Genomic DNA, 25702 nt, shown 5'->3' on the forward strand with positions numbered 1-25702 from the left:
CCCTGATATTTTCTAAATACAAAAGCAACAATTGGCTCAGCACTGTTGTCTTTACTATTCAGTGCTTGTGTATCCTTATTGAGAATGAGGAATGAATATGCCATCATATATAAGATTCCCTTCTGCATATATTTAATGTGCGTAGGGGAAAGTGCTGTTTTCAAAATGCCCTCTTTAACGTAATGTTTGAAAGGAAAAGCTATGTGTATACAGCTCTACACCATACGATCAGTAACCCTGATTCCATGTGGTTACAATTGTATGAGAGCCTATGCATATATACTTCATATAGGATTCTCTTTCCAGCTACCATGCCAAATGTGTGTATGCTGGGACAGGGACCGGAGGTACCCAAACATCAGAGGCACAGTCTCACTTCCTTCCACATGTGTTGGAATGGATATCTTCTGCCTTATTGAATTATGATGCTTCAGAATAGACTTCAAAAGAAATATGCCACAAATCAGTTCTAATTGCACTCATTCTTGAATAGTGGTGCCTAATAGGGTTATGAAAATTAATATCTCTGTGTGCTTCTCCTCACTTAGATCTGGGTGACTAACACTGCAATTTTATTGTTCCGCTAAGGTGGTCACATCTATGATAGAAGTTATGCAAGTGAATCTAGTTGTCATCCTAGACTCCCTCAACAATAAAATTAAAGGTACAATAACAGTAAGAAAAAAGGTAACACAGCAGGAATGATAACCATTCCAATGAAGTGACTGGTAACCCGCCAGTCACAACATTGCTCAGTAATACTGATGCCACATCAGCCAGGCATGGAAGTCAACAATCACTGTTAAGGGATACCACGAACATGAGGGTGATGTTATTATCTCCTTCCATACCCTCTCCCACATATAAGCAGGCTGCCAGGAAGGGCACACAGTGCCTCCTCCACTACAGGCATTTGTAATTCAGTGGTCCTGTAGTTTGTATGCAGAACCAATAGGCTACAGGCTTCTGAGAGGAAGAGATTAAGTGTTCATAAAATTACACATTGCAAGTTTGTAGTGAAGTGTCTGTGAAGACCTTATAGCATATAGTGTTGGATGGCTGCCCAATTGGGATATGGGATAATAACACACAATGGTTAGCAACTGCAACAGACTAGCTGTGCTACCTCCGGTATCAGACAAGGATGACATGGAAGTTGCAGTTAGTGCAGAATGCTGCAATTAGATTGCTGTTGGGAACAGCATAAAGAAACCATATAACACCAGTGTTAAAGGTACTGCTGTGGAACATGGGTGGGAGGGTGCTATTGCACCATGTCCTGCCTTGTTGGTTTCTGGCCAATGGCTGGTTGGCCACTGTGCAAACAGAGTGCTGGACTAGATGGACCCTTGGTCTGATCCAGCAGGGCACTTCTTATGTTCCTACGTTCTTACACATGGATGAGTGCCAATAAATTGTATCCTGACAAGTCGGAGGCTCTATTGATTGGTGTTCCCAGGTCCAGGAACTGGGTAAATGGCCTGCCCTGGATTGGGTTGCACTCCTTCTGAAAGAGCAAGTGTGGAGCTTGGGAGTACTCCTAGATTCACCTTTGTCCCTGGAGGCTCATGTGTCTCAGAGTACTTTTGACCAGCTTTGGCTGATATGTCAACTACAACTATTCTTGGACAAGGATAGCCTGGGCATATTAATTCATGCACTGGTTACTTCCTTCACAAACAAAAACATCAATTTCCTTGTACAAGCCAGCTAGCAAGTTGTCTAATGTCTGAAAAAGCCACTTGTGCTGTCAATACTAGGTAGAATTTTCTTTTAGCTAATCTCTTTGTATTGTGACTGTGTCTCATATGTCCTAATGACAATTAATATGATTTATCCTAACATCAAGTACCTCCCTTCCACTTTGGACCTTTTGAGCTAATCAGAAATGAAGCAAACAAATAAGAGTGAAATAAATACACATTTAATTCATGTCTGTTTCCTCTTCTAATCAGGTGATTGTCAGATCTGGACCTGGTACTTTTCTCAGTCTAGCTGTTTATGATGACTGGATCTTCTGGACAGACTGGGTGAGAAGAGCTATTCTGCGATCCAATAAATATACAGGTGGAGATACAAAAATTCTTAGATCTGACATACCACATCAACCAATGGGCATCATAGCTGTTGCTAATGACACTAACAGCTGTAAGTTACCAAGCACAACATTAACATTACTTTACTGGTAGATATTTTTCAAAAATTTCTTTCAGTAAAAGGATTATTTCTATAGTTTATCATATTTTTCTTGTTTAGTTAAATAGCTTTCTATCAGGTAGGAAAGACACACATCAAAAAGGGTTGCAAGTCTTCAGAAAATGATTGGTTTGCAGTGTTTTTTGGGTGAAAAAGAAGTGTTCTCTTGAGGATCTGCTGCAAAAATCATGGTATGTGTGTAGATAGATAGATAGATAGATAGATAGAGAAATGGGCTACTTCAGACAACACATTTCTTAACGGTGGTTTTAGAACTCCACAGTGCAGTTTTTATACCACCATTGAGAAATGTACTGTCTGGAAGGGAAACTCCACCCTATGGTAGAGTTTTTTGTTTGTTTATTTAGAAAACACTCCATGTTGAATATCCATGCTGTGCAGAAGTTCCTGCATAATCGTTGGGTAGTGTGTTGTGTTGATGGCTCCATGGAGTTTCCCATTGCATTAAGTGGACTTTTCCCACTAGCTACAGAGTTCTCTGGCAAGAGCGGAGAAAGGTGTAGAGAAACATGTTGTCTGAACTGAGCCATGGCATATGTGTATAGATATATTTTTTTTAAATTTGCCCTCCACTTGAGCTCCCCACTTGAGCTTCATAGGCTAAATGACAATATATGTAGTTATTGCTTAGGATTTGCAGGAAGCTCTTTGGAATGTCCACCCCTTGCCTGATGGAGTTGTGCTCCAATCTTCTTTTGGGTGGAAGTCCCTTAGCCTTAATCTCCCTAAGGCTAATCCTCAAAACAGTGTGTCAGCAGGCTTATTCATGGTATCCTGTACTCACCAAGTTACAGTGCCATAACAGTGGGATTATATGATAACTGACACCACTTTTCCTGATCCCAGTTGAATTTTAGGATGCCTTTTAATAATGTGCTGCTTTTAATTATGTATTAGTTTTGAATGTTTTAATTATATGTATTTTGTGGCATTTGTATTTGTGTTGTACCCCACCTTGATCCAGAGAGAGAGGCGGGTAACTTCTTCTTCTTCTTCTTCTTCTTCTTCTTCTTCTTCTTCTTCTTCTTCTTCTTCTTCTTCTTATTATTATTATTATTATTATTATTATTATTATTATAATTCCAGTAATGAGAACTTCTTATTCATTAGGACTTATTTCCTAATATTTTCAACTAGAGATAATTTCATTATTTCCAAACTGGACATGCACTTGGTAGCAACATAACAATCAGTTAATCAGTGATTGTGCTTAATCAACTGAAGTGTAATCACAGTTTAAAATTGTTACCTGCACAGTTAGTAAACACTCTGGAATATGAAGGGACTTCCACTGTACACCCCACCAGCTCTATCATCCCTCTGTCAAATTTGAAACGAAAAAATGCCCTTTTCAACTGGCATATATCGAAAGCTAAATTATTTTGCATTCTTCTCCAAAATATAGCTTCACTGAAGTTTTGGAATGAGTTATTTATCATTAAAATACTTTGTTTAATTACTTAAAATTCAGGCAGTTAATATAGTAAAAATTGTTAATGACAGCTGTAGTGCTAAGTAGAATTAATGCCAAGCGATACTTTCACACACACATATGTCATGCTAAATCTTCTCATCTGTTTTTGGTGACAGAGTGTTCTCCCTGGCCAAATGGTGACATAATAGTTCTGTGTCTGCTTCCTTTTTTCCCTTTCACCAAAATTGAGACAGACAGATTTAGAAGGGGGCAGAAGATTGACACTTGAATAAAAAGGAAGGGAGAAGCTATATGCACTTCCTGATATGCACAAATTCCCTGTTCTACATAGGGGGAATGTCATTGTCTCCTCTTTTTCTCATGATTACCACACAACCATTGTGTCATATGTAAATAATGAAGTGTTGTTAGTTATACAGTCTAGCTTTGCTTCAGACAGCTTTCTTGCACTTCAGCAGTTTGCACTACTGTATGTTAGCCTCTTCCAGAATGTGCAATGACCTTTTAACTTGGCCCACAACTTTTCTTTCATGACTGCCACTTTTTAAGCACATAATTCTTTCCTTGACAAACTAAAATTGTATTTTGGGAAATATCTCTACTTACACAGCCAATATGATGATGTTATATGTGCACAATGTAGATAGACACAGGGAATATCACAAGGTAGGCATACATCTGAGAACTCTCTAAAATGGCCCTGTTCCTGGTGTGTGGGGAAGCATCTGAAAGTTGGCTTTACAGTACATCGAGTGTAGAACTCAGGCCAAAGAGGCAATCCCCATTTGGCCATGCAGCTTGCTGAATGACCTTGGGCAAGTCACTCAGCCTCAGCTAGTTTACAGAATTGTATACATAAAACGAGGGAAAATATATACTGCCTTGAAATCTTCAGTGTAAGGGTGGGATCAAAATGTGATACATAAAATCTGTGCTGATTCTAGGACTTCAGTATTTATAGACCATTTTTAAAATCCCAAATTTTCTGCTGAGAAAATCCGTAACAAACAGTCACAGGTGAGGAAACTTTGGAAAAACAGTCATATTCTCCACTCTATCCTCAAAATATTGAGAGCAAAGTTTAAAGTAATTTGTGTTTGCACGTGTCTTCCACAATTTTATTAGATTTGAATCAGTCAAGAGATCCCAAAGAATGAAGAAAGTAATTTGAATGTCAATAGAAAGTCATTCGATTTTTGATGGTTTTATATTACAGTATCTCTTTTTTCCAGGTGAATTGTCTCCTTGTGCCCAAATGAATGGGGGCTGTCATGATTTGTGTCTCCTGACTCCTGATGGCCATGTTAATTGTTCATGTAGGGGTGATCGAATACTTACAGACGACAACAGATGTGTGCGTAAGTAATATTGATTGATGATAAGATATCCTGTTTAAATTTAGAGTATTTGGATATGCAACCACACGTCCTTCTATATATGTTTACATCTGTGCAGACTGTTTGGGTATTTAGCTGTCATCGCCTTCATCCCTCAGGCACACACCCTGACATTCTGACACCCCAAATCAGTTATAAAAGCTTTATGGTTACTCTTTTCAAAAATCATATAGCTGGTGACAGTTAGCTATAGGCTCCATAGATAATTCCAAAACAATCCAAAGCTAATAACTATAACTTTGTCAGAGATCCATATAACTTGGTTCCCCCCTTGCAATCTCTGCAGCTCAGAATACATGGCAAGGGGCTCAAAAGATTCCTGGCATAACCTATCCCAGGCAATCCAAAACAAGGCTTTCCAAAAACAGGACATAGGGATGTTGGGAGCATCAGGTTGGGTGCTTGAGCTTGGTGGGTTCTTGCCAGCTTGCCCCCCCACACACACACACACAAACACACACACACACACACTAGACACCAATCTGTGGACCATCATGCTTGCCGAGTCAGGTCCCCGCTGCTCTGCTGAGCTGCTATTTTGCACAAAATGGTGTCTCAGACTTTTCAATGAAGCACTATTTTGTGCAAATTGCTACTGTAAAGAGGACAGTTTATCAAAATTGCAGGTATAAATTGTCTAAATAGGTCATTTATGCCTGTAATTTTGTGTAATATGGGCCCCTTTATGGATGTCACTTGTGCAAAATGGTGCTTTATGGAAAAGTCCGAGCCACCATTTTGCACAAAATGGTGGCTTGGTGGAGGAGCAGGACACCACATGCTGTTCACCAGGCATCTGCAGTGAACAGAGTCAGGCGGTCGGCGGATGTCCAGCGAACAGTCTGTGGCATGGGCAAGGGTGAGTTCGCCCATCCCTAAATCAGGACAAGAGATTCCATTGATTTCTGGTGTAAGATTTCTACTGTGCAGACTTCTACTGTGCAGACTTCTACTGTTACTTTCTACTGTTAGTTTTACCCTACCCTGTGCCTGCTTACCCTACCCTGTACCTGTTGGCATTCTCTTCCCCTCCTTATTGTTTTACTATGATTTTATTAGATTGTAAGCCTATGCGGCAGGGTCTTGCTATTTACTGTTTTACTCTGTACAGCACCATGTACATTGATGGTGCTATATAAATAAATTAATAATAATAATAATAATAATAATAATAATAATAATAATAATAATAATAAGCCATGCCAGGCAATCTAAGATAAAGGTTCTAGAAAATGACCTGTAATCAAATCTACACACACAGAAAATGACCTGTAAACAAATCTACACACAGGTTTAGCCCACACAGAGACATTTAATCATTAGTAAGTCCAGAGTAATTCCCCATACAGTACACAGAGATCTTGATTACCATTGCTTCCACTTCAGTATTTCCACACTACATGGATCCAGGCATAGAAAAGCCCAAGACAGCTGGCAACTCTGGGCTATTGACAATGAAGATACATAATCCACAACAAACAGGAATTTAAAGGACTATGATAAAACAATACTTTCCATGGCAGGTTCGTAACAATACAAAGTTCAAAGAGACAACAGTCCAAATTGGATGGAAAGTCCATGTGCAGAGTGATTCAAGGGTAGTATGTCGAAACAGAGAGGATTTTGAACAGTAACAATGAGAATGTTCCAAGCAAAGGCCTCCAGCCTGGGCAGCTGTTTAAAGGTGAAAGTGTGGCTGCAATAGCCCTCCTCCTGAATAACTAACTGAGAAATGATTTTAGTCTTCAGTGAGGCTCCTGCCCAAACAGGACATCTTCATTCTACCCTCTAGGGAGTGACACTTCAACCTGTGTGACACCTCTGAAAACCTCCTACCTATTCTGTTACGTTCTCACAGAGAGGCTGCCAACTTCCTTCCTTGTCAAGGCCAAAGTGAGCAGCTGCACTCTTGCTATTATATGAGTAACTAGGCATAGCCAAACTCTTAGGCCCTGGGCTTCTTACTCCTAATCAGGACTCGAAACCCTTTTGATCAGATTCTGACTGTAAAATATAGAGCCCATTGCCATGCTGGGGCTGGGCCACTACATTAGCCCATAACATCAGGAATCATGGTGGGGGTGGGGTGGGGGTGGAGACATCTGGAATCATGGTGCCAAAGTGTGTGTGGTGGTGAGGAGGCAAACAATAGTCCTGAAATTGGACTCTCTATGATGGGGAATTAGCAATGAGACAAGAGCCAGAGATTAGAATAATAAAATAAACCATTAATCACTAAAGTAGAAAAGGAACAAGTACAATGAAATGGGACTGGCAGTGGTGCTGTTAATTCTATAGAGGGGTGGGCAGGGAGAAGGAGTGCTGGGCAAGTATTTTGGAAGAGAGAAGAAGTTGCTTTGGGGATTCATGGTCACAAGGAGTTAGATGCGCCTTCCACAATTTGGTGCCCTCCAGATCATTTGGACTACTATCAACATTAGCTAGCATAGCCAATGGCCAGGAATGATGGGAGTTGTCTCAAGGAACCCTTATTTTCTCTAATAGCCTCCTTGACACTGCTCATTAACCATATTGGTGGTACCTTTTCAGACCTGTGGTATACATTCAAGTTGAGTTTCTGTTATTGTGGTTTTTGGTAAGCTCTGCAAGAGTTCTTGAGCGATTTGATCCTCTTGATTTTTTCCTTTCCATTGGACTTAATTGGCATTTTCCCACTTACGGCACAATCCTATTCATGTTGAGACTGATGATGATGATGATGATGATGATGATGATGATGATGATGATGATGACGTCTATGCATGTTTCCACTTTATGTGAGGGCAATAGAAATCACCCTTTACCACAGCCCATTTTCCTTTGGATGTCTCCCTGATTTCATTCTGCATTCAAAGTCACCCTGAGCATATTTGTCAGTGGGATGATAGCATATCCCCAACACTAAACTACTTTTGGATATTGTCACCCACAGCAGTCCACTCTGTGGAGGAGTCTGTCCCTTTTAAGGTTTTTAATTTGACACTAAACCCTCTTTGATGTACAGAATGACATCAGTTGACATCAGGAACAACCCCCAGTTGCTCACTTCCTTGTCCTTCCTATAGAGTTAAAATATATCCTGCTTCTCTACATTCCACCAGGTTTCCATTATGCTCACATTACCATTGTTTTCCTTTATAACCAAGCACTTCAAGTATCCCATCTTGGCTTGGAGGCTTCCAGCATTAACAAAGAAACACTGTTGCTATTGCACTCATGTCCTACTTGGGTATTTCACACAGGCAGCTGTTTGGCCACTAACCCTAACCCTTTATCAGATCCAGCATTGCTCTTCTTATGTTCCTATACATGGTGCCCCTGTCTAAATGTCTGTGGCTTATGCATGTTCCCCTATGTCCCTTTAGCCTCTTTGACTAATTGTCTTGTTCTGCTGTATGCTTGTCATCATTTGGGCAATCAAAATGGTATAATAATAATAATTTATTTCTTATCCGCCTCTCCACTTGGATCAAGGTGGGGACCAACAGCGGTTTTCACTCTGATTGCCTAGAGAAGATTCAACTCAAACCTGATGTTTTCCAGTTCCTGCTGGCTTTTCCCCAGGGTTCAGTTTAAAAATCATTCTGCCATCTTTTTGATGTTAAGCATCAGCAATCTGATTCCATTCTGGTTAAGAGGAGTCCCTTATTTTTGTACAGGCACAGCTTGACCCAAAATATTCTCCAGTGCTTAACATATATAAACCCCTCTTTCCCTCACCATTTTCTCATCTATGCTTTTAGACCCCTCAGCTTCTCTTGCCTAGCTAGCTTTGCACGAGAATCAGGTAGTATTTGCATATGTAGCAGAGGAGCTGTCACCCTGGGAGTGGGACTATGCCGTTCTCAGATTTTCATGGGAAAAACATGTGCCCTGGAAGCCAAGAACTCATTCAGCTGAGCATAAACCATGAGTAGGCAGATAGTCATACATGTGATACTCTATGCAATATACTGGATAGACTCCACAGACATGCTGATTTTCTAATTTTGTAACTGTTTTTCTTTATTTGGTTTATTTACCTGGAATGGTAAACCACAAGAAGAAGGGAACTGTCCTGGCCTTTTTGCCCTGTTCCTAAATTCACACTGGTGGTTAACTCACCTGTGTGTTTAATGTCTAATTGTCATGTAGAACTGGCTCTCTCACAAGCCTATCCTATTTTTATAGTCTTGGATAGATTTTCCCTAACTGCTGTTACAGCCAATTAGATTAGAAGTCCTCATTTAAAATACAAGGGCTGGGATGTTTGATTCAATTACTGGACTGCACTAGACTTCAGTCAGTGGAAATCTAGTTAACTTGAGCTCCCCATGAATTGGGATTTTCATTGGAGGAGTTGACATCTACATTAAGAAGATGTAGTTAGTGCCCCTCTGAGAATGCAAAAGTTTGAGTCATAGAATAGTAGAGTTGGAAGGGGCCTATAAGGCCATTGAGTCTAACCCCCTGCTCAATAAGAAGACAACGTTTTGAAATACCCAGAATAACAGCTGAGAAAATTAACCTATCAGCATTTTCATTCTACAGATGTTGGGCTTCGTTGCCAATTTCCCCAAGACATTCTGGGCCTTTACAAGAGTCATTTAAACCCCTTTATGGTTGTGAACATAAGTTGATATTCATTTTCATCAATTTCCTTTTCCCATCTTTTGATAATTACTTTTCTATAACAGGCTTTATTTCCTTTAAATACTTTACAGGAAGAGGCCATTTAAGGAGCATATTGGAGTGTGGTGAATTAAAAAAATTCAAACATTGCTATTGTGAATATAGAGTTGATCTAAAGCAGCTTTTAACAATAAATTAATTTACAGTCACTGTGTAAATTAATTTACACTGTGTCTGTTCCTGTTTGGCCATATAATTCAAACAGAGTGTGTCATATAGATGATTTGCATTGATAACAGGCATGTTACTTAAGCTGATAGTGCAACACAAACTTAAAATAGCCGTGAAAATCCTACCCTGTAGTGATCAATTGATCTTGTCTGGACAGGCACCTGATTTGCAATGCTTCCAAGTGATTGTAATTAAATCATCAGTATCTCAAAATAACAGCTTATTTCAATATAGCCTTAAAACCGTCACTAATGAACCCACAGCTTATCTCTGAAAGTGCACTACACAGTTGATTTGCAGTAAGTGCAAAATTGTGATTAGCTTGGCAACATATTTATATTTCCCAAAAGCATTAAGCTGCTTAATTGACACAACTCACTAATGTACAATATTGGGACCATATAGAAAGGAAGACTGTGATGTTTTACTGTTTATTGCCAATTATATGTGATGTAAGTGTGTGTGATAGTCTAATGATTATTGCTATTTAGGAAATAAGTGCTGTTTGGACTTCAGATGGTAAGTAGTTAATGCTGTAGGGAGGGGCAGCAAGTGAAACGAATGTGAAGTGAATGCTGATTGGCTGGTGGCTCAAAGGTTTGGATTGCCAGTTAGCAGTGAGAGGGAGGAGTTAGCAAAGAGCAGTAGAGGGAATTTCACTAGGTGCTGCATGCATACAATTCACTTTTCTATGTAAATTCCCTTTTCTGAAATTCCCTTTTCTATGCAACTGTTAAAGATACAGGAACCTGGTCTTCCTTTCCAGTTGGTCACCCTAAATTACATATCTTTCCAAAAAGATTTTACTGTTCTGGTTCAGTAAGATACTACCCATTTAATCCCCTGTTCTGTTCCGAATGTGTTGTTTTCAGTTCAGATCTTGTTAATTGACAGTTTGTAATCAGTAGTAACCTATGTTTGGCATAAATGTGTCCTCTAAGGCTGAAAGCAAAATTCAGCTCGTTATTCTGAGTATGACCATAGTTCTATATAATTAATTAGATGCCCTTTAAACCATTGTGGCTGCTTATATATAAACCTTATACAGTTACAAGATCATCTGGCTGTCATGTGTGCAGCAATATGGGTAGAACCAATTGCTTAGGCCCTTTCTATAGAATCGACATGCTATGATTCCATGGCAAAAGCCCACAAGAATGGTTAGGTCATTTATATGCAGCCTGCAGTTATGTGGGACCTGCTCATGGGTCAATGGCTCTTACACAGATAGGAAAGCTTTTATAGGACACCTCAGTATTGTACCAAACTTTGTTCTGAGGGGGGGGGGGAGTGAGGGTAGAGTCCAGTAGAAAAAGTTTTGGATCCACTGTAGTGAATCAGTGAATCCAGGCAGAGAACTTAAAACACACATAGACAGATAGCTTAAATAAATAAGTGAATGAACAAATGCACAGATTAGAGATCAAATCTAGGTTTCTGCCAATTTTTCTGCCCATTTACCTTTGAGGGCAATAGTACTGTTTGGGGCTTCCCAAAACCATTCATAAGAGAACCGTATTACAGAGTATCCTTTTTGTTTTTTTTGCCACAGCCAAACCAATTTGCTGTGTCTTTTGGCATAGTGCCTTTGAAACGTTCACTAAAATACCAGCATGTATAATATGGTTCCCAAACCAGTAGCTTTTAATTTAATAGAAAAGTGAAATAATTCAGGGATTTAAAATGTCACATTGTGGCAAATCACAAAATAGGTTGTCATGGCAGCAGGGTTTTTGCTTCCCTGTTGCTGAGTCCCATGGTGCCAAGTATTAGAAGAACTGTATTCTGATATCTGAATTATTAGCAGCCCATCCCTTTGGTGGATGGATATTTCGATCTAACCTATTTTTATTTTTTACCTTGATTACAAAAATGCCATTGGCTTTTCTACGATGAATTTTGTACTTTCGTTCAGTCTTCTCTTCTTTGCCTTTCAGCTAAAAACTTCTCATGCAACTTTTACTATGAGTTTGAGTGTGGAAATGGCGAGTGCATTGATTATCAACTCTCCTGTGATGGTATAGCCCATTGTAAGGACAAATCTGATGAGAAATTATTTTATTGTGGTAAGGAAGCTTTTTCTTCATCTTCATTTGGTTACATTGCCATATCTTGTTTCTGTTATTATATCAACTCCTATGCATATTTAGTCAGAAAATCCTACAATAGTATGACCCTTTTCTGTCTAAACATACATAGGTTTGCACCCTAATCTTTATAGGTTAATCCATGTGTTATTGACTAACTTCCAAATCTCCAAACCTTCTATCCATGTTTATAGGAATTTTATGAAATTAATAATGGCTGTTTCTGTATTTTAATTTGCCAGAAAATCGAAGTTGTCGGAGAGGCTTTAAACCCTGTTTTAATCGCCGCTGTATAGTAACTAATCAAGTATGTGATGGCAAAAATGATTGTGGTGATGACTCTGATGAAATCGGTTGTGAAGGTACATTTTGGGTTCTTTTGCATTATAATATTTAGAAAATTGATATATCCTGTTAAGAAATCATTTAGAAAAAGATGTTTAATTTGCTGAAATTAGTTTGATGGTGTGATGGTCTAAATAGTTTTGGTGGACAGTGGTGACATATGCTGGTGAGTAATGAAAACAAAACAAAACAATGTGGTCTGTGACGTTCCTGCCCAGGTCCCACCCTTCTCCAGTTTCTACCTCAGAAACTGAGAAGCAAACCTTTCAGGAAGGCCTGTTTTCACTTGGATCAGTTGTCCCCACTGACACCCATGTTTCAGCCCTTTCTTCTCTCTCTGAGTTCCAGAGACATCCAATATGCCTTATTGTTTCCCTCAACCCACTACAGAAGAAGTAAAAAGGAAATAGATTTAATAATAGTAGCATAGTAAGTCAGTCGACACATGGGAGTTTGTATTTTTTTTAATAAATAAATAAATAAATAAATAAATATACAAATCAATGCTTGGTCCTAAGTTCCTACCTATTCTACCCCTTCTAAAATCCTATATACAAACCCCACTAGCTAGATCTTCTTCTTCATTCCCTAAACCCTAACCATCTGACTGTCTTATCTTGCTTTATATAATCTTAGAATCCTCACACACACAAGCCCCTCCCACTTTTCACTCACTCGCTAGCGTACTATCAACCTTATCTTAACTGAGTTGCACTTAACAATATAAGCATATACATTACATTACAGGCTTTTGTTACATGGTCATTAGCCCAAGGCACTCACAGAATCCTCATTTTTTCCAAAATGCAAAAAAAAAAAACATCAAAAAGGTGGGGGGATCCCTGACTTTTGACATGTGTACATAAACATATATTTATAGATGCACATGCTAATTCAGCAGTGGCAATCTGTGTGCAGAAACAAGGTTCCAAAGGAATATCACATTTTGGATGCAATCCAATCACTCATGTACACAAAATACAGCCCTGCAGGGAAAGAATACTCATTTCCTGCATCTAGAAGCACACACACAATAATTCTGCATCCATAATCTTTGTTTGTTTGTTTCATTTCTATACTGCCCAATAGCTGAAGGTCTCTGAACAGTTCACAAAAACTAACTGTTCAATAGCTGTCTGTTGATCAGCTGTTGTAATTTACAGTGTGGCTATTGTAGTTCTACCGGCATGAAGAAGTATCCTGAAACCTACAAGGGTGTAATCCGGCTAGTATTGTATGCAGAGCGGGAGGGCCCTTATGCCTCCCACGCTGCATTTAAGCTAGATAGGTGGTTTTGCCTGTCTAGCAGAGGCTTTGAGATAGGAGGGAAGAAGGCTGGGGTGGCCATAGGATTTCTCGTATGGCTGTCACCCCAGTCTCCTTCTGTCCCTGCCTCCAGGAATGACACTTTCCCCCCATCTCTATGCTCCATTTTGCGATTGTGGAGAAATAGACAGCAAGGTTCTCTCCTCACTGACTACAAGGGGGAGGGAAAGAGGAGCACAGTTTCCTTTACAGGGAGCACACCCTTTACAGACTGGGAAAAATGTGAAACTCATTTTGACTATTTAGGGAGGGGTGATTTCAGGGTCTTGGGGCAAAATGTAATAGCAATCTTGTGGCCTCCCTGCTTCTTGCAGCCACCATTCCTCCTTCAAAGTGCCCTGTAAGAGAACTGCATTGCACCTAGTAATGTTCCAAGTGAAGTCCCAGTGGGGGGACATCATTTTCCCCAGTAGAGCCATTTTGGTACGTTTGCTGGGGGGGGGGCAGCTATATGCAGCAAGGAGCTTGCAAGTGTGCTGGGTACTGTTGCTCCTCATTCTCTGGAAAGTAAAAGAGGAAGAAGTTTTGGCTCAGCACTAGTCACTGCACAAGGAGAAGGGACAGTTCATACCTTATTCTATGATCTGTGATCCATTATTGGTGTTCACTTGTTTAGCAGTCTGTTATGTATTTTCCAATATTTTCAATTGTTTGTCCAATTTTAATTGTATTATTCAATATTTATTATTATTTATTATTATTTAGGGCAAGCATTGTATTAAAAAGCATGGTAGAAATATGTGAATAAATAAGGTCAGAATTGAAGCTGAACATTTTTTCTGGACTTGTTCTGCCCTCTCACCTTGCTTCTTTCCTTTCCTTTAACATTTTTATGATGAATTTGTGCCAGGGTATCCCTTTGTCACAGAAACCTTGTTAATTTTAACATTATTTTTCATTTCCTTTAATAAAGATAGACACATTGGATGCTTCATATTTCTGTATGTCTCCCTGCTTCATATTCAGTGCATCGAATCATATTTATAGGAATGTCTTTGCGCATAGGTGAATCTGGACAAATTAAGCATTATTTAAGAAAAAGAATGGACCTTACAAGTGTGGGATGAAAAAGCAAGGATGAAAGAAAATGCTACTATAGTGTTGGTTAATATCCGGAACAGACCAATGCTAAAACATGCTGTTCTGGGGTGTGGCTACAATATGCATAACTTTTATTTTAAAACAAAATACGTTTTATATTTTGTATTTAATTTAGTAGTAACTTTACAAATAAATGACCCAAATAATGCAAACTAAATTTATATCTTTCTCCACCCCACCCCACTTCAAATATTACCCTGCAGTTTCAGGATGTACTTCAACAGAATTTCACTGTGCAGATGGAACTTGTATTGCAAAATCAGCACAATGCAATCAGATTATTGATTGTTCGGATGCTTCTGATGAGAAAAACTGCAGTAAGGAACACTATTCTTACTTTATGTTATTCCATTTCCAGTTATTTGTTTCTGGTATTAATTACAATATAACATTGCAATTAATTTGTACTAAAACTTGCATACCTCTACTTGGTATTAAGTCCCACTGAGCTTAGTGGAATTTATTCCCAAGTAAGTAAATATAGGATTGCAGCTGTAATTTAACTGATAAGATGAAATGATAGTGGAAGCTGAGCCTGGCAACCTCTATAAAATAAATTTCAGCACTGAGATCCAAAAGGGCTATACTTTAATGTATATTAATTGCATTTTGTGTTCCTCAGATAACACAGATTGTACTCACTTCTATAAACTTGGAGTCAAATCTGCAGGATTTGTTAGCTGTAATTTTACTTCACTTTGTATACTACCAGAATGGCTGTGTGATGGATCCAATGACTGTGGAGATTATACAGATGAATTAAAATGCCCAGGTAATTGGGATAAGAAAAATAATTTAAATCTTTCTTCATGATAAGGAATTAAGCACATTTATTGGTGGTATTGTTTATTGTGCAACTTATATTTCTCTAAGTAATCCATTGTTTCTTTTTATTACAGTTCGAAACAAGCATGCATGTGAAGAAAATTATTTTGGTTGTCCTAGTGGGAGATGTATTCTGAATACCTGGGTCTGCGATGGTCAAAAAGATTGTGAAGATGGAAGTGATGAATTACACTGTGGTAAGTATCTACCCTATAAATCAGGGATATTTCTTCAAAACAGCTGTTGATTACAATCTTTGCCAGCAAAAGAATATAATTAAGATAATTTTTAAAAAGAACAATGTAATGTTCTTTGTCTTGAAATTCAGACAAGTTTATATATGCATGATAATATAGATAATTGACTGGATCCAGGAAATGGCTCTGACCAAGCACCTTTCAGTAGAGTTCTCCTGTACTGGAGAAAGGGGGCAGGTTGGGAATTTCCTCCAATTCCCCCTTCCTCTTGAAGCCACCAGTGCCACCTCCCACGCTGTTCTAAAGGATTGGGGGATACTTTGGATTTTATCCCATACTTTTCCCCTCTCATTGGGATATTGTGGAATGTTAAAAACAGGCTGCTCCTATTAAAGATCCAGTAGGAAAGATGGAAAGAATTAAACAGCAGTTGAAAGAATTTGAAGAAATTACTGGGTTAAGAATAAACTGGGCAAAACCAGAGTTGATGCTATTTAACTATACTAAAAAAGAGGAAAAGGAATGGGAAGGGAAAGTAACAGAAATGAGAATTAAAGAACAGATTAGATATTTGGGTATCAGGATTACTAAAAATTTAGAAAAAGAGAATTTAAGTGGTTTGAAAAAAGAGGTATTAGAAAAATTGAAAAAATATAAAAGATTGAACCTTTCATGGTTTGGAAGAATAGCATTAATAAAGATGAAGATTATACCAAAGATTAATTTTGTTTTTAGGATGCTACCAATAAAAATTTCAGATATAGAGTTAAAAAGTTGGCAGAATATTATAAATAATTATTGTAATGCGGAGAAGAAAGCCAGGATAAATAAAAGTAAATGGTATTTAAGCCAAAAAAGGGAGGATTGGGACTCCCAAATATTAACCTATACTATGTAGCAAATAGGTTAAGGCATATTGTAGAAGCAATTTTAGGGGTAGGTGATTTAGATTGGATGGAGGATAAAACTATAAACAATATAGAATTAAATTTGGATAATGTATTTTTTAAGGAAGGAGGTAAAAAATGGGTTGAAGCTATAGGTAATCAGCTCTTGAAGTTCCATTGGGAACTTTGGAGCAAATATAAAAAGCTCCCCTTTAACACCGGTAATAATGTTAAAGAATTTTCCTGAATATTTAAAGAACAGACTAAGTAAAGCTTTAATAGAAGCTTTATAATAGAGAAAAACTATTAAGAGAATGGTTAAGAGGGATGAATACAAGAGAAAAGATGGAAGAGGTTCTAAAAGATAGAAAATTAACTTGGCTAAATTACTGGCAATTGGAACAATGGACCAAAAATTGGGTAAGAGAAAATGGAGAGTGTAGAGAGATGACGAAGTTCAAGAAATTAATTGATAAAAAAGAAATTGATAAGGGAGAGAATACTGTGTCAAAAGGTTTAATGAGTCAAATATATAATATACTACTGGAGAAAGGTTTGTTGGATAGTGTAGGAAAATCGGTTTGGGAGACAGATCTGAAGATACAGATAGGACAGCAGAGTTGGGAAGGACTATGGAGACAGAGAGTGTTGAGAAATATGTCAGTGAGAATAAAGGAGAATTACTATAAAATTTTATGGAAGTGGTACCTAACCCCGGTTAGATTAAACAAGATTATTAATCAGCATTCAGCAGATTGTTAGAGGGGCTGTGGTGAAAAAGGAACGTATCTTCATATGTGGTGGGAATGTAAATATGTGCAAAAGTTGTGGAAGATGGTGTTTTTAGAGATTGAAGAAATTGTTGGAATGAAAATAGAAGAAACACCAAGAGTTGCATTACTCTCACTGCAAGTAGACTTTAAATGTACTAAAGAAACGAAGGAATTGATAACGAATTTGTTGACAGCAGCAAGATTAATCTTAGCTAGAAACTGGAAGATTCAAGGTGATTATTGTATTGAAGAATGGTATAAAGAAGTGTGGGATATTGCTATTAATGATAAATTGACATGTAATATTAAAGCGAGAAGAGGTATAGTAAAAACGAATGATTTTGAGGGAATTTGGAAAAAGTTCCTAGTATTTGTGTTTTCTAAGGGAAGTGGGAAACCACCAGCAGAAGAAACTATGAGTTTTTGGAAACAGGAATGAGATCCCATGGTGGGTGGGTGTGCACTTTTATGTTGAGTATGATTATGTTAAATAGATTAAGCGTGAATATTTGATATCAATGATATTTTGAGTTTAAAAAACAAAACAAAAACCGGCTGCTCCAATGTTGTCTCATGGATGAAATAGCACCACTGCTGGGGTGGGAGGACCACAGTAGCTTAATAAACTATGCTCAGTAGCTTATTTGTTTGATCGTATGGAGGATAACAGTAGCTTATTTTCAAAATAAGTTACAGTGAGTAGCTTATTAACCCATCATGGCTTAAAGTAATGTTTGAATGTGGCCATTGTTACAGCCCTGTTCCTACAGGGGCTGTGACTTTAGTCTACATTGACTCATGAGGAAGTGTAATTTGTCACAGAGGGATCATGTAGTGAGCATTTTATAAGATCGATATTTTCATTTAATTTAAATATGATCTGAGTATCAATTTTTGCTGTTTATAGGACACCCCATAACAGAAAGTTCCCTTAACAACTTACAGAGTAAAATATTGCAATTAAAAAAATCACATTACAATAAAATACAAAAGTGCAGCAAACGAAACACACTGATTGAGATCAGAACAAATAAATTAAAGGTCGAGAACAGAGGAATTTTTAAAGAATACCACAAAGCTAAAACAATATTAAGAACTAAAGCATAATGTTAAATGCCTGGGAAAATAAAATGGTCTTTGCCTGACTTGGACAAGATTATCTATCTATCTATCTATCTGTAGGAAGCTGGATCCTCAAGACATTATGTTAAATTAATCCATACTGAATTTTATGTCCAGTCCAGATATTTAGGCTTCTCTTTCCAGATATGGTCACATACTTTCATTGCATTGCAATATAAATATAAATATTATGGCCCATACAGTCACAAATACTTCCCCATTCTCAATGGAGTTTCCTGAGGCTGACAAGATCAGGAGGACAGAGGTTTTTTGGACTTGTCATACACTTAACAGTAGAAATTTAGCAGGAAAGGGAAGCTTATTTTTAGAGATTTCCTGCAGTGCCTACATAGAATACATTTGTCTCATGCTGTCTTATGTAAACATATTTCTGTCCCATGATGCAGTAAAAAGGATGGATCATGTGATAGCAATTGGGAGTAGAGTAGAGCTGAACTGGTAAATTTCTGTGACAAGTATGCATTAAATTTATTATTATTATTATTATTTATTTATATAGCACCATCAATGTACATGGTGCTGTACAGAGTAAAACAGTAAATAGCAAGACCCTGCCGCATAGGCTTACAATCTAATAAAATCATAGTAAAACAATAAGGAGGGGAAGAGAATGCAAACAGGTACAGGGAAGGGTAAGCAGGCACAGGGTAGGGAAAAACTAACAGTAGAAAGTAACAGTAGAAGTCTGCACAACATCAAGTTTTAAAAGCTTTAGGAAAAAGAAAAGTTTTTAGTTGAGCTTTAAAAGCTGTGGTTGAACTTGTAGTTCTCAAATGTTCTGGAAGAGCGTTCCAGGCGTAAGGGGCAGCAGACGAAAATGGACGAAGCCGAGCAAGGGAAGTAGAGGCCCTTGGGCAGGCGAGAAACATGGCATCAGAGGAGCGAAGAGCACGAGCGGGGCAATAGTGTGAGATGAGAGAGGAGAGAATTTGAAAACAAGTAGGGGGGAAAAAAATTCACCCCCACTGCCGAATTCGTGTTACATTCATTTTTATTTTTCACATTGTTTTGGCAGGTATAACGCCCCAAGAGAGCAGTATAACGCCCAAAAATATCATGTGATTTGGATGGAAAACCTCAACGTTCTAAGCAGCTGAGCTCAGGCTGGTTTTCCATTGAAATAAATGGAAAATTAAAAACAAATATAAAACAAAAAATGAATGCAGATAAATGCAGATTTTAAAAAAAGAATTTGGCTTCCTTAATTAAAAGCAAAACATTTTTTCCATTACACAACTGAATTTCTGTAGTGGATTGTAGGTGAAGAGGGGCGGGCCTGGTCAAATTTCATTCATTCAGTCCTGTGCTGTGTCATCCAGTGCTGAGGCCTTAAAAGCATTTAATATTACTATTCTAGTATCCCCATTCTTTCATGAGTAGTTTTCTAGTTTAAGGTTTGTATCCATTTGTGAAGACTTTAAGGCATGGATCCAGAGAAGTGCAGGTGGAAGGGGTAGTATTCAGAAGGTGACAACTAACTTGTTCAAGTGGAAGGAGAGTCTTGCAGCATAAGCAAAACAAAGCAGGTTTAAGCAGCAACAACACAGGAAAAGCCCAGAGAACCTGCTGCCAATCTCTCACCCTGACAAAAGGAAAGAGTTAGGGAAGCCAGCGATTACTTTAAAGCAATGTCTAGTAATGCTTGCTCTTCCTGTTTGGGGGACAAATGACTCTGGCATGTTTTGCTTTTGCTTATAGGGCTTTCCTTCCATGTGAATGAGTTAATGCACACTAATAAAGTAAATGTTCCCTTTACTGAATACATAGTCACTCAAAATTCTTTTCAATTTTCCTTCTGCTCTCTCTCTCTCTCTCTCTCTCTCTCTCTCTCTCTGTGTGTGTATAAGAGAGAGCGAGAGAGAGAGCTGCTTGTTCCCTTAAAACAAGACTTAAGAAAGTGTGTAATTATTTACCCCTATTAAGTGTCCATCCACTTAGAACTGATTTTTTTTAAAAAAAATGTTCATGAAATTATTACTTTTTTAAAAAAGTGGGAAAATGCAATCACCACAAGCAAAATACTGGAGGACATGTACGTAGCTGTCTTCTCATGCATATTATTTTTATTGGCAAGGTAATGAACTAGTTTCTTATGTGGATTTTAAAAAAGATAATCAAGATCACGTTTAAAATGACAGGAAAAACAGCAGGATTCCACTGGAGCGTTTAGAATTTTGGATAAAATTTAAAGGTAGAAAATATGAGATGAATTTCCTCAGAAATATTTGTGAAGTTTTTTGCACATCATTAGTAAGTGTGCTGTAACTTTTCTATAATGCAGTTAATGGACTTGTCCATGTTGAACATAGATAATATATATAATTTACATTTCCTTTTAGATTCCTCTTGTTCATGGAATCAATTTGCTTGTTCTGAACAAAAGTGTATCTCTAAACAATGGACTTGTGATGGGGAAGATGATTGTGGAAATGGCTTGGATGAAAGTAAAGATATTTGCAGTGAGTACTCTTAATATTTATTTAAACATTTTATAGGCTGCCTTATATGACAAAGGGGCCATATTCATGATCACAGAAGGAAAGTGCCTTGTGGTATTTTGCTTATTTATATATTTATTTATTGCATTTATATACCAAATTGGCTTTGTTTGTCTGTGTCACATGGTGACAGATACTCCCCCAAAGCCCAGCATTTTAGTCCTTGAAATAAACATACTTCCAGGTCCGCAGGGCAGGGGACAGTAGAACTACACATCATCAACCTGGCAAATGATAGAGGCTTGTTTCCCGCCCCTGTCCAGGCACCCCCTGCTACTACATTATTCTGAATGGAAAGTAATTAAGACACTAGAAGTAATAATTTCTTGAAGGGAAGGTAGAGATTCGCTCTCCATGAGAGTACTCCACCAGTGCAAATAAGCCCCAGGCAGAGAATTAGAACTCCAACCACTTTCTCCTTTTCTCCTACTTCTTCTTGCTCACAGTAACAGCCCACTCAACATGATACCACAGTAGATCACTACTTCTATTCAGTGCAGATGTGTAATTGCAAAGAAAATAGTAAACGCTTTCTGTTCACAATTCTGAAAATGTGTACATTCAGAAATGTGTAAATGTAACAAGAAAAAAGAAAAAAATAGAAAGGAACAGAGGTAACTGCCAAACGGGAAAATGGGGGCATAGGGAGGGAAAATGCCCACTTTTCCAGGAAGAAGGGAAAAATCTCAAATGATCCTGGGCAGGAATGGAAAGCTCCCTATGAGAGCACCCCATTACAATTTCACCCCATTCCAGCAAACTGTCATGGAGTTATAGCTCAAACCCCCTTTCCCCCGTTATGCCCAGTTTTCCATGAAGAAGGAAAAAACCCAAATGATTCTGGGCAGGATCCGGAGGCTTCCTATAAGAATCACTCACCACTGCAATTCCAGCAAACTGTCATGGAGTTATAGTACACTTCCTTTCTTTGGTTTGGTTCAACACAGAACTAGCTGAGATGGGTACCTTTAATTGGAGAAAAAGATGAGGATTTCTTCCCCTTGGAGTGGGTTTAGGTAGGGGGTTGGGCATGGATGGTAAGCCTTTGAGGGCCAGATTGGGACCTCCAGGGTTCTAATTGTTGATTCCTTGATACTACTTTAATTAGCTTGGAAGAGAATTTTGTATTTTATTTTCATGTAGTGTTGTGCCTGAAAATTTCAGCCACATTTTTTCAGCCATTATTCAATTTGATAGAAAAGAAATTGTTTTAAAACAAATATTGAAAGGAGAACAATATCTCAGTGAAATTCTCATGGATGTGGTATTGGGCTCTTCCTCTTCCCATGCTTATGAGGTGGCCAAGGAATGTATATGAGTGTTTTGTTTTCCACTATACTGTTATCTCTCCAGTGGTCTGCAGCCTCTCTGGCTTCCCATGATTTAGTTAAAGCCCACAGGAATATGTCATGAGATCACTGCTGGCCCCAGATGGGGTTTTTTAAGATGAAACATGAGCATCTGGAGAGGTTGCAGAGAGATGGACATAAGTGTAATAGAAAGAAAAATATGTACATCACAATCAGGTAAGTTAAAAAATACAAACCAGAAGTATGAGCACAAAAAAATATAAAAATTGAGAGGCAACCTAACACATTGCATCTATATAAAAATTGAATTAACTTTGATGCTTAACGTTTGTAATATCTTGTGTGTCAGAAAAGTGTTGTATGCCTTACTTTATTTTGTATTTATATTTCCTTTTATAGATATGGTCTTTCAATAAATGTTGTTAAAAATTAAAATTATACTTAAAATATTAAAAAATTTAAAATACAATTTCTGTTGTATTGCCTATTGTTTCTAAATGGGCCTTTGAACTGTTCAACCATGTCAAATTCATTCTTGAATAGTTCTGTTTATGATTTCAGAATTACATATTATTCTTTCCCATCCTATGTAGTAGTGCAGAAAAGTATTAAATTTTCTATTATAACAAGTGGTAATTGTGGACTACATCTTTTAAGAGAAACAGATCTAAATATGGCAGCCAGGATGGTCACTGATACATCTAGGGGTGACCATATTACACCAACTCTAAAATCACTTCACTGGCTGCCAATTAGTTTCCAGGCAAAGTATAAAATGTTGGTTATTACCTTTAAAGCCCTACATGGTTTGGGTACAGGTTACCTGCAGGATCGCCTTCTCTCATACAATCCGCCCTGCACACTTAGGTCCTCTGGGAAGAATTTACTACAGTCAGCCAAAACTAGGCTGACAACTGTTACCCAGACGACCTTCTCTTCTGCTGCTCCCAGACTATGGAATGGCCTGCTGGGAGAGATTCATCAACTTAATACTAGTCTTTCCGAATTCAAGAAGGCTATAAAGATGGATATCTTCTAGCAGGCCTACCCAATCAATTTTTAAGATATTTGACTGTTATTTTAATATTGTATTAGTTTTATATGTTTTAATCAGTTTTATGTATTTTATGGTGTTTGTATCTAATGTTGTTCCCCGCCTCAATCTAGAAGGAGAGGCGGGTAATAAATAAAAATTTTTATTATTATTATTATTATTATTATTATTATCATCATCATCATCATCATCATCATCAATCATCATCTACAGTTAGTTTGCATCTAGTATGTTGTCTTCAGACCAAGATTGATTGCACCAGCAACATCACTACCATTTTTCTTGATGGTTTTTTTTTGCTACAAGAGAAAGGCAGATGAGGAGAAGGGGCAAGAGAAAGAGGAATATGGATGGAGAATTTTTTTTAAGTGTGCCCCCTGTTGTCAGTTCAGGTTAAAGGCAGATTCTGGGTCTGAAAATGTTGCTGACTACTAGAATGAAGAAATCAGTTTTATAATCTTAGTTATTTGTTGACATTAAGTGATGACTACTTCTATTCTTTTCTCTCTAAAAATGCTAGAGGACTAATTTGAGCAAACCAAGATGACCTATATTCTTGTGAATTGTAATTGACTTCCAATATTGTCCACATGATTTCCAGAATTTCCTTTCCCCTTCATTAACTTAAGAACGGTAACTGAAACATATATCTATCAGTAAAACTATTGATTTATCAATAAAACTATCCAAGCCAATCTATTTCATACTCTACTGATTGAGATGCCACTGCACTATATGTGTTGCACTCAGCCCAAGCAATAAAGAATTTGGCAGTTCCCAAGAAGCCTTGACACTGCATCAGGAGCCACCCTTCTTTCAGAACACAACATTCTTGTGCCTTCAGTAGTAATAAATTAATGAGTAGTATACACATCCCTCTAACATTATCTTTGCTGTTTCATTTGGACATTAGAGGTTTATAGTTAAAAATGTGTTTGTATTTTATGTCTAGCAAATGTGAATAAGTTCTTTCAGAACAGAACTTTCAAATTAACAGATTATTTAGGAAGATACTTTATGTTCAATAATATGCCTTTTTTCCAGGTTCAGTAACCTGTGCTCCTGACATGTTCAGCTGCTTAGGTTCCTATGCCTGTGTTCCCCAGCACTGGCTTTGTGATGGCGAAAGAGACTGTCCTAATGGGAGTGATGAGCTTGCTACAGCAGGATGTGGTATGAGCTATTTTGAATCAAATATGAATAATTAACAATTATTTCCTTTTTCTTACAGTTTTTAATAATAATAGTAATAATAATAATAATAATAATAATTTATTTATTTATTTATTTATTACCCGCCTATCCTTTTGGATCCCTTTCCTCTTTCAGTTTTAATAGATGAATCATTTGACTGTATGATATTTTGCGATTGAGGACTTTGAACTGGTGTGATTTAGTAGACCCAAATAAGTTGGGCAAGATTCTCAGTACTAAATATATCGGACACAAAAAGGGCATGCAGACGGGCTTTTAAGAAGCCCCCTGAGTAATCAGAGTTCCTCTAGAGTGGCAATCTGTAAGTCAGAAAGGGTTATCATTGAAGAGTAATTTTGCCCTTCCCCCATATGTGAGAAGATGCATTCTCTGCTGATGTATGGGGTGGGTTGAGGTGGATTTTCACTCATATTATTTACAATATTGCATTTAACATTGGGTTCTTCTTCGTGGTCTCTATGCATCACACATATGGGCTTTGCGCCTGCGCAGAGACCAGACCGGAACCTTCTATAGCTGAGTGGAACGTTTTTGGCGGGAACCCCTCCCCCACGCTACCGTGCATGTCCATGGGGTTCCCGCCCTTACCTCAGTTCTTCTTCGTCCGCCATTGTGCACAGACCTGTTTAACCGAACCTCTAGCGTTTTTCTTATTAACTTTATTCTCTCTTTTACGATCTTCTTCGTTTTTCGATCTTTTTCTAAGACTCTTCTTACTACTTTTCTTATATTAAAAAAAAAAAAAAAAATATTGTAGATAGTTTTCCTCAGCGACTTCGGTCGCGTGAGGCCTGTATGGCAGTTGAAGCCCCGTTTACGAAGTGTGTGAAGTGTGGGGTCAAGCTTCCACCTATTGACGGACACTCCCTCTGTGTCCTTTGTTTGTGCTAAGGCCATATCGTTGAGGCCTGCCATCATTGCATGTCGTTTACAAAACAAACGAGGAAAAGCAGAGCTGACGACCTCCCTCCATCTTGGGGGGAAAAAGCTCTCAGAGCCACGGAGGCTCCTACTATGGATAAAACGGCAGTCAGTAAGTCCGTTACCGAC

The 25702-nt window shown here is 38.0% G+C and overlaps 1 protein-coding gene across 1 annotated transcript in view; it reads left to right on the forward strand.

Annotated features, from left to right (window-relative positions):
• Positions 1–25702, forward strand: part of LRP1B (LDL receptor related protein 1B) — a 976641-nt gene that overhangs the window by 821975 nt on the left and 128964 nt on the right. Inside the window, exons 44-52 of the mRNA XM_063116589.1 lie at positions 1956–2148; positions 4885–5010; positions 11829–11957; positions 12221–12340; positions 14954–15067; positions 15373–15522; positions 15650–15772; positions 20915–21034; positions 24482–24610. Of these exons, the coding sequence (XP_062972659.1) occupies positions 1956–2148; positions 4885–5010; positions 11829–11957; positions 12221–12340; positions 14954–15067; positions 15373–15522; positions 15650–15772; positions 20915–21034; positions 24482–24610 (1204 nt within the window). The remainder of the gene's footprint in view (positions 1–1955; positions 2149–4884; positions 5011–11828; positions 11958–12220; positions 12341–14953; positions 15068–15372; positions 15523–15649; positions 15773–20914; positions 21035–24481; positions 24611–25702) is intronic.

This window comes from Elgaria multicarinata, chromosome 2 (assembly GCF_023053635.1).
Source record: "Elgaria multicarinata webbii isolate HBS135686 ecotype San Diego chromosome 2, rElgMul1.1.pri, whole genome shotgun sequence".
Taxonomy (NCBI): Eukaryota; Metazoa; Chordata; class Lepidosauria; order Squamata; family Anguidae; genus Elgaria; species Elgaria multicarinata.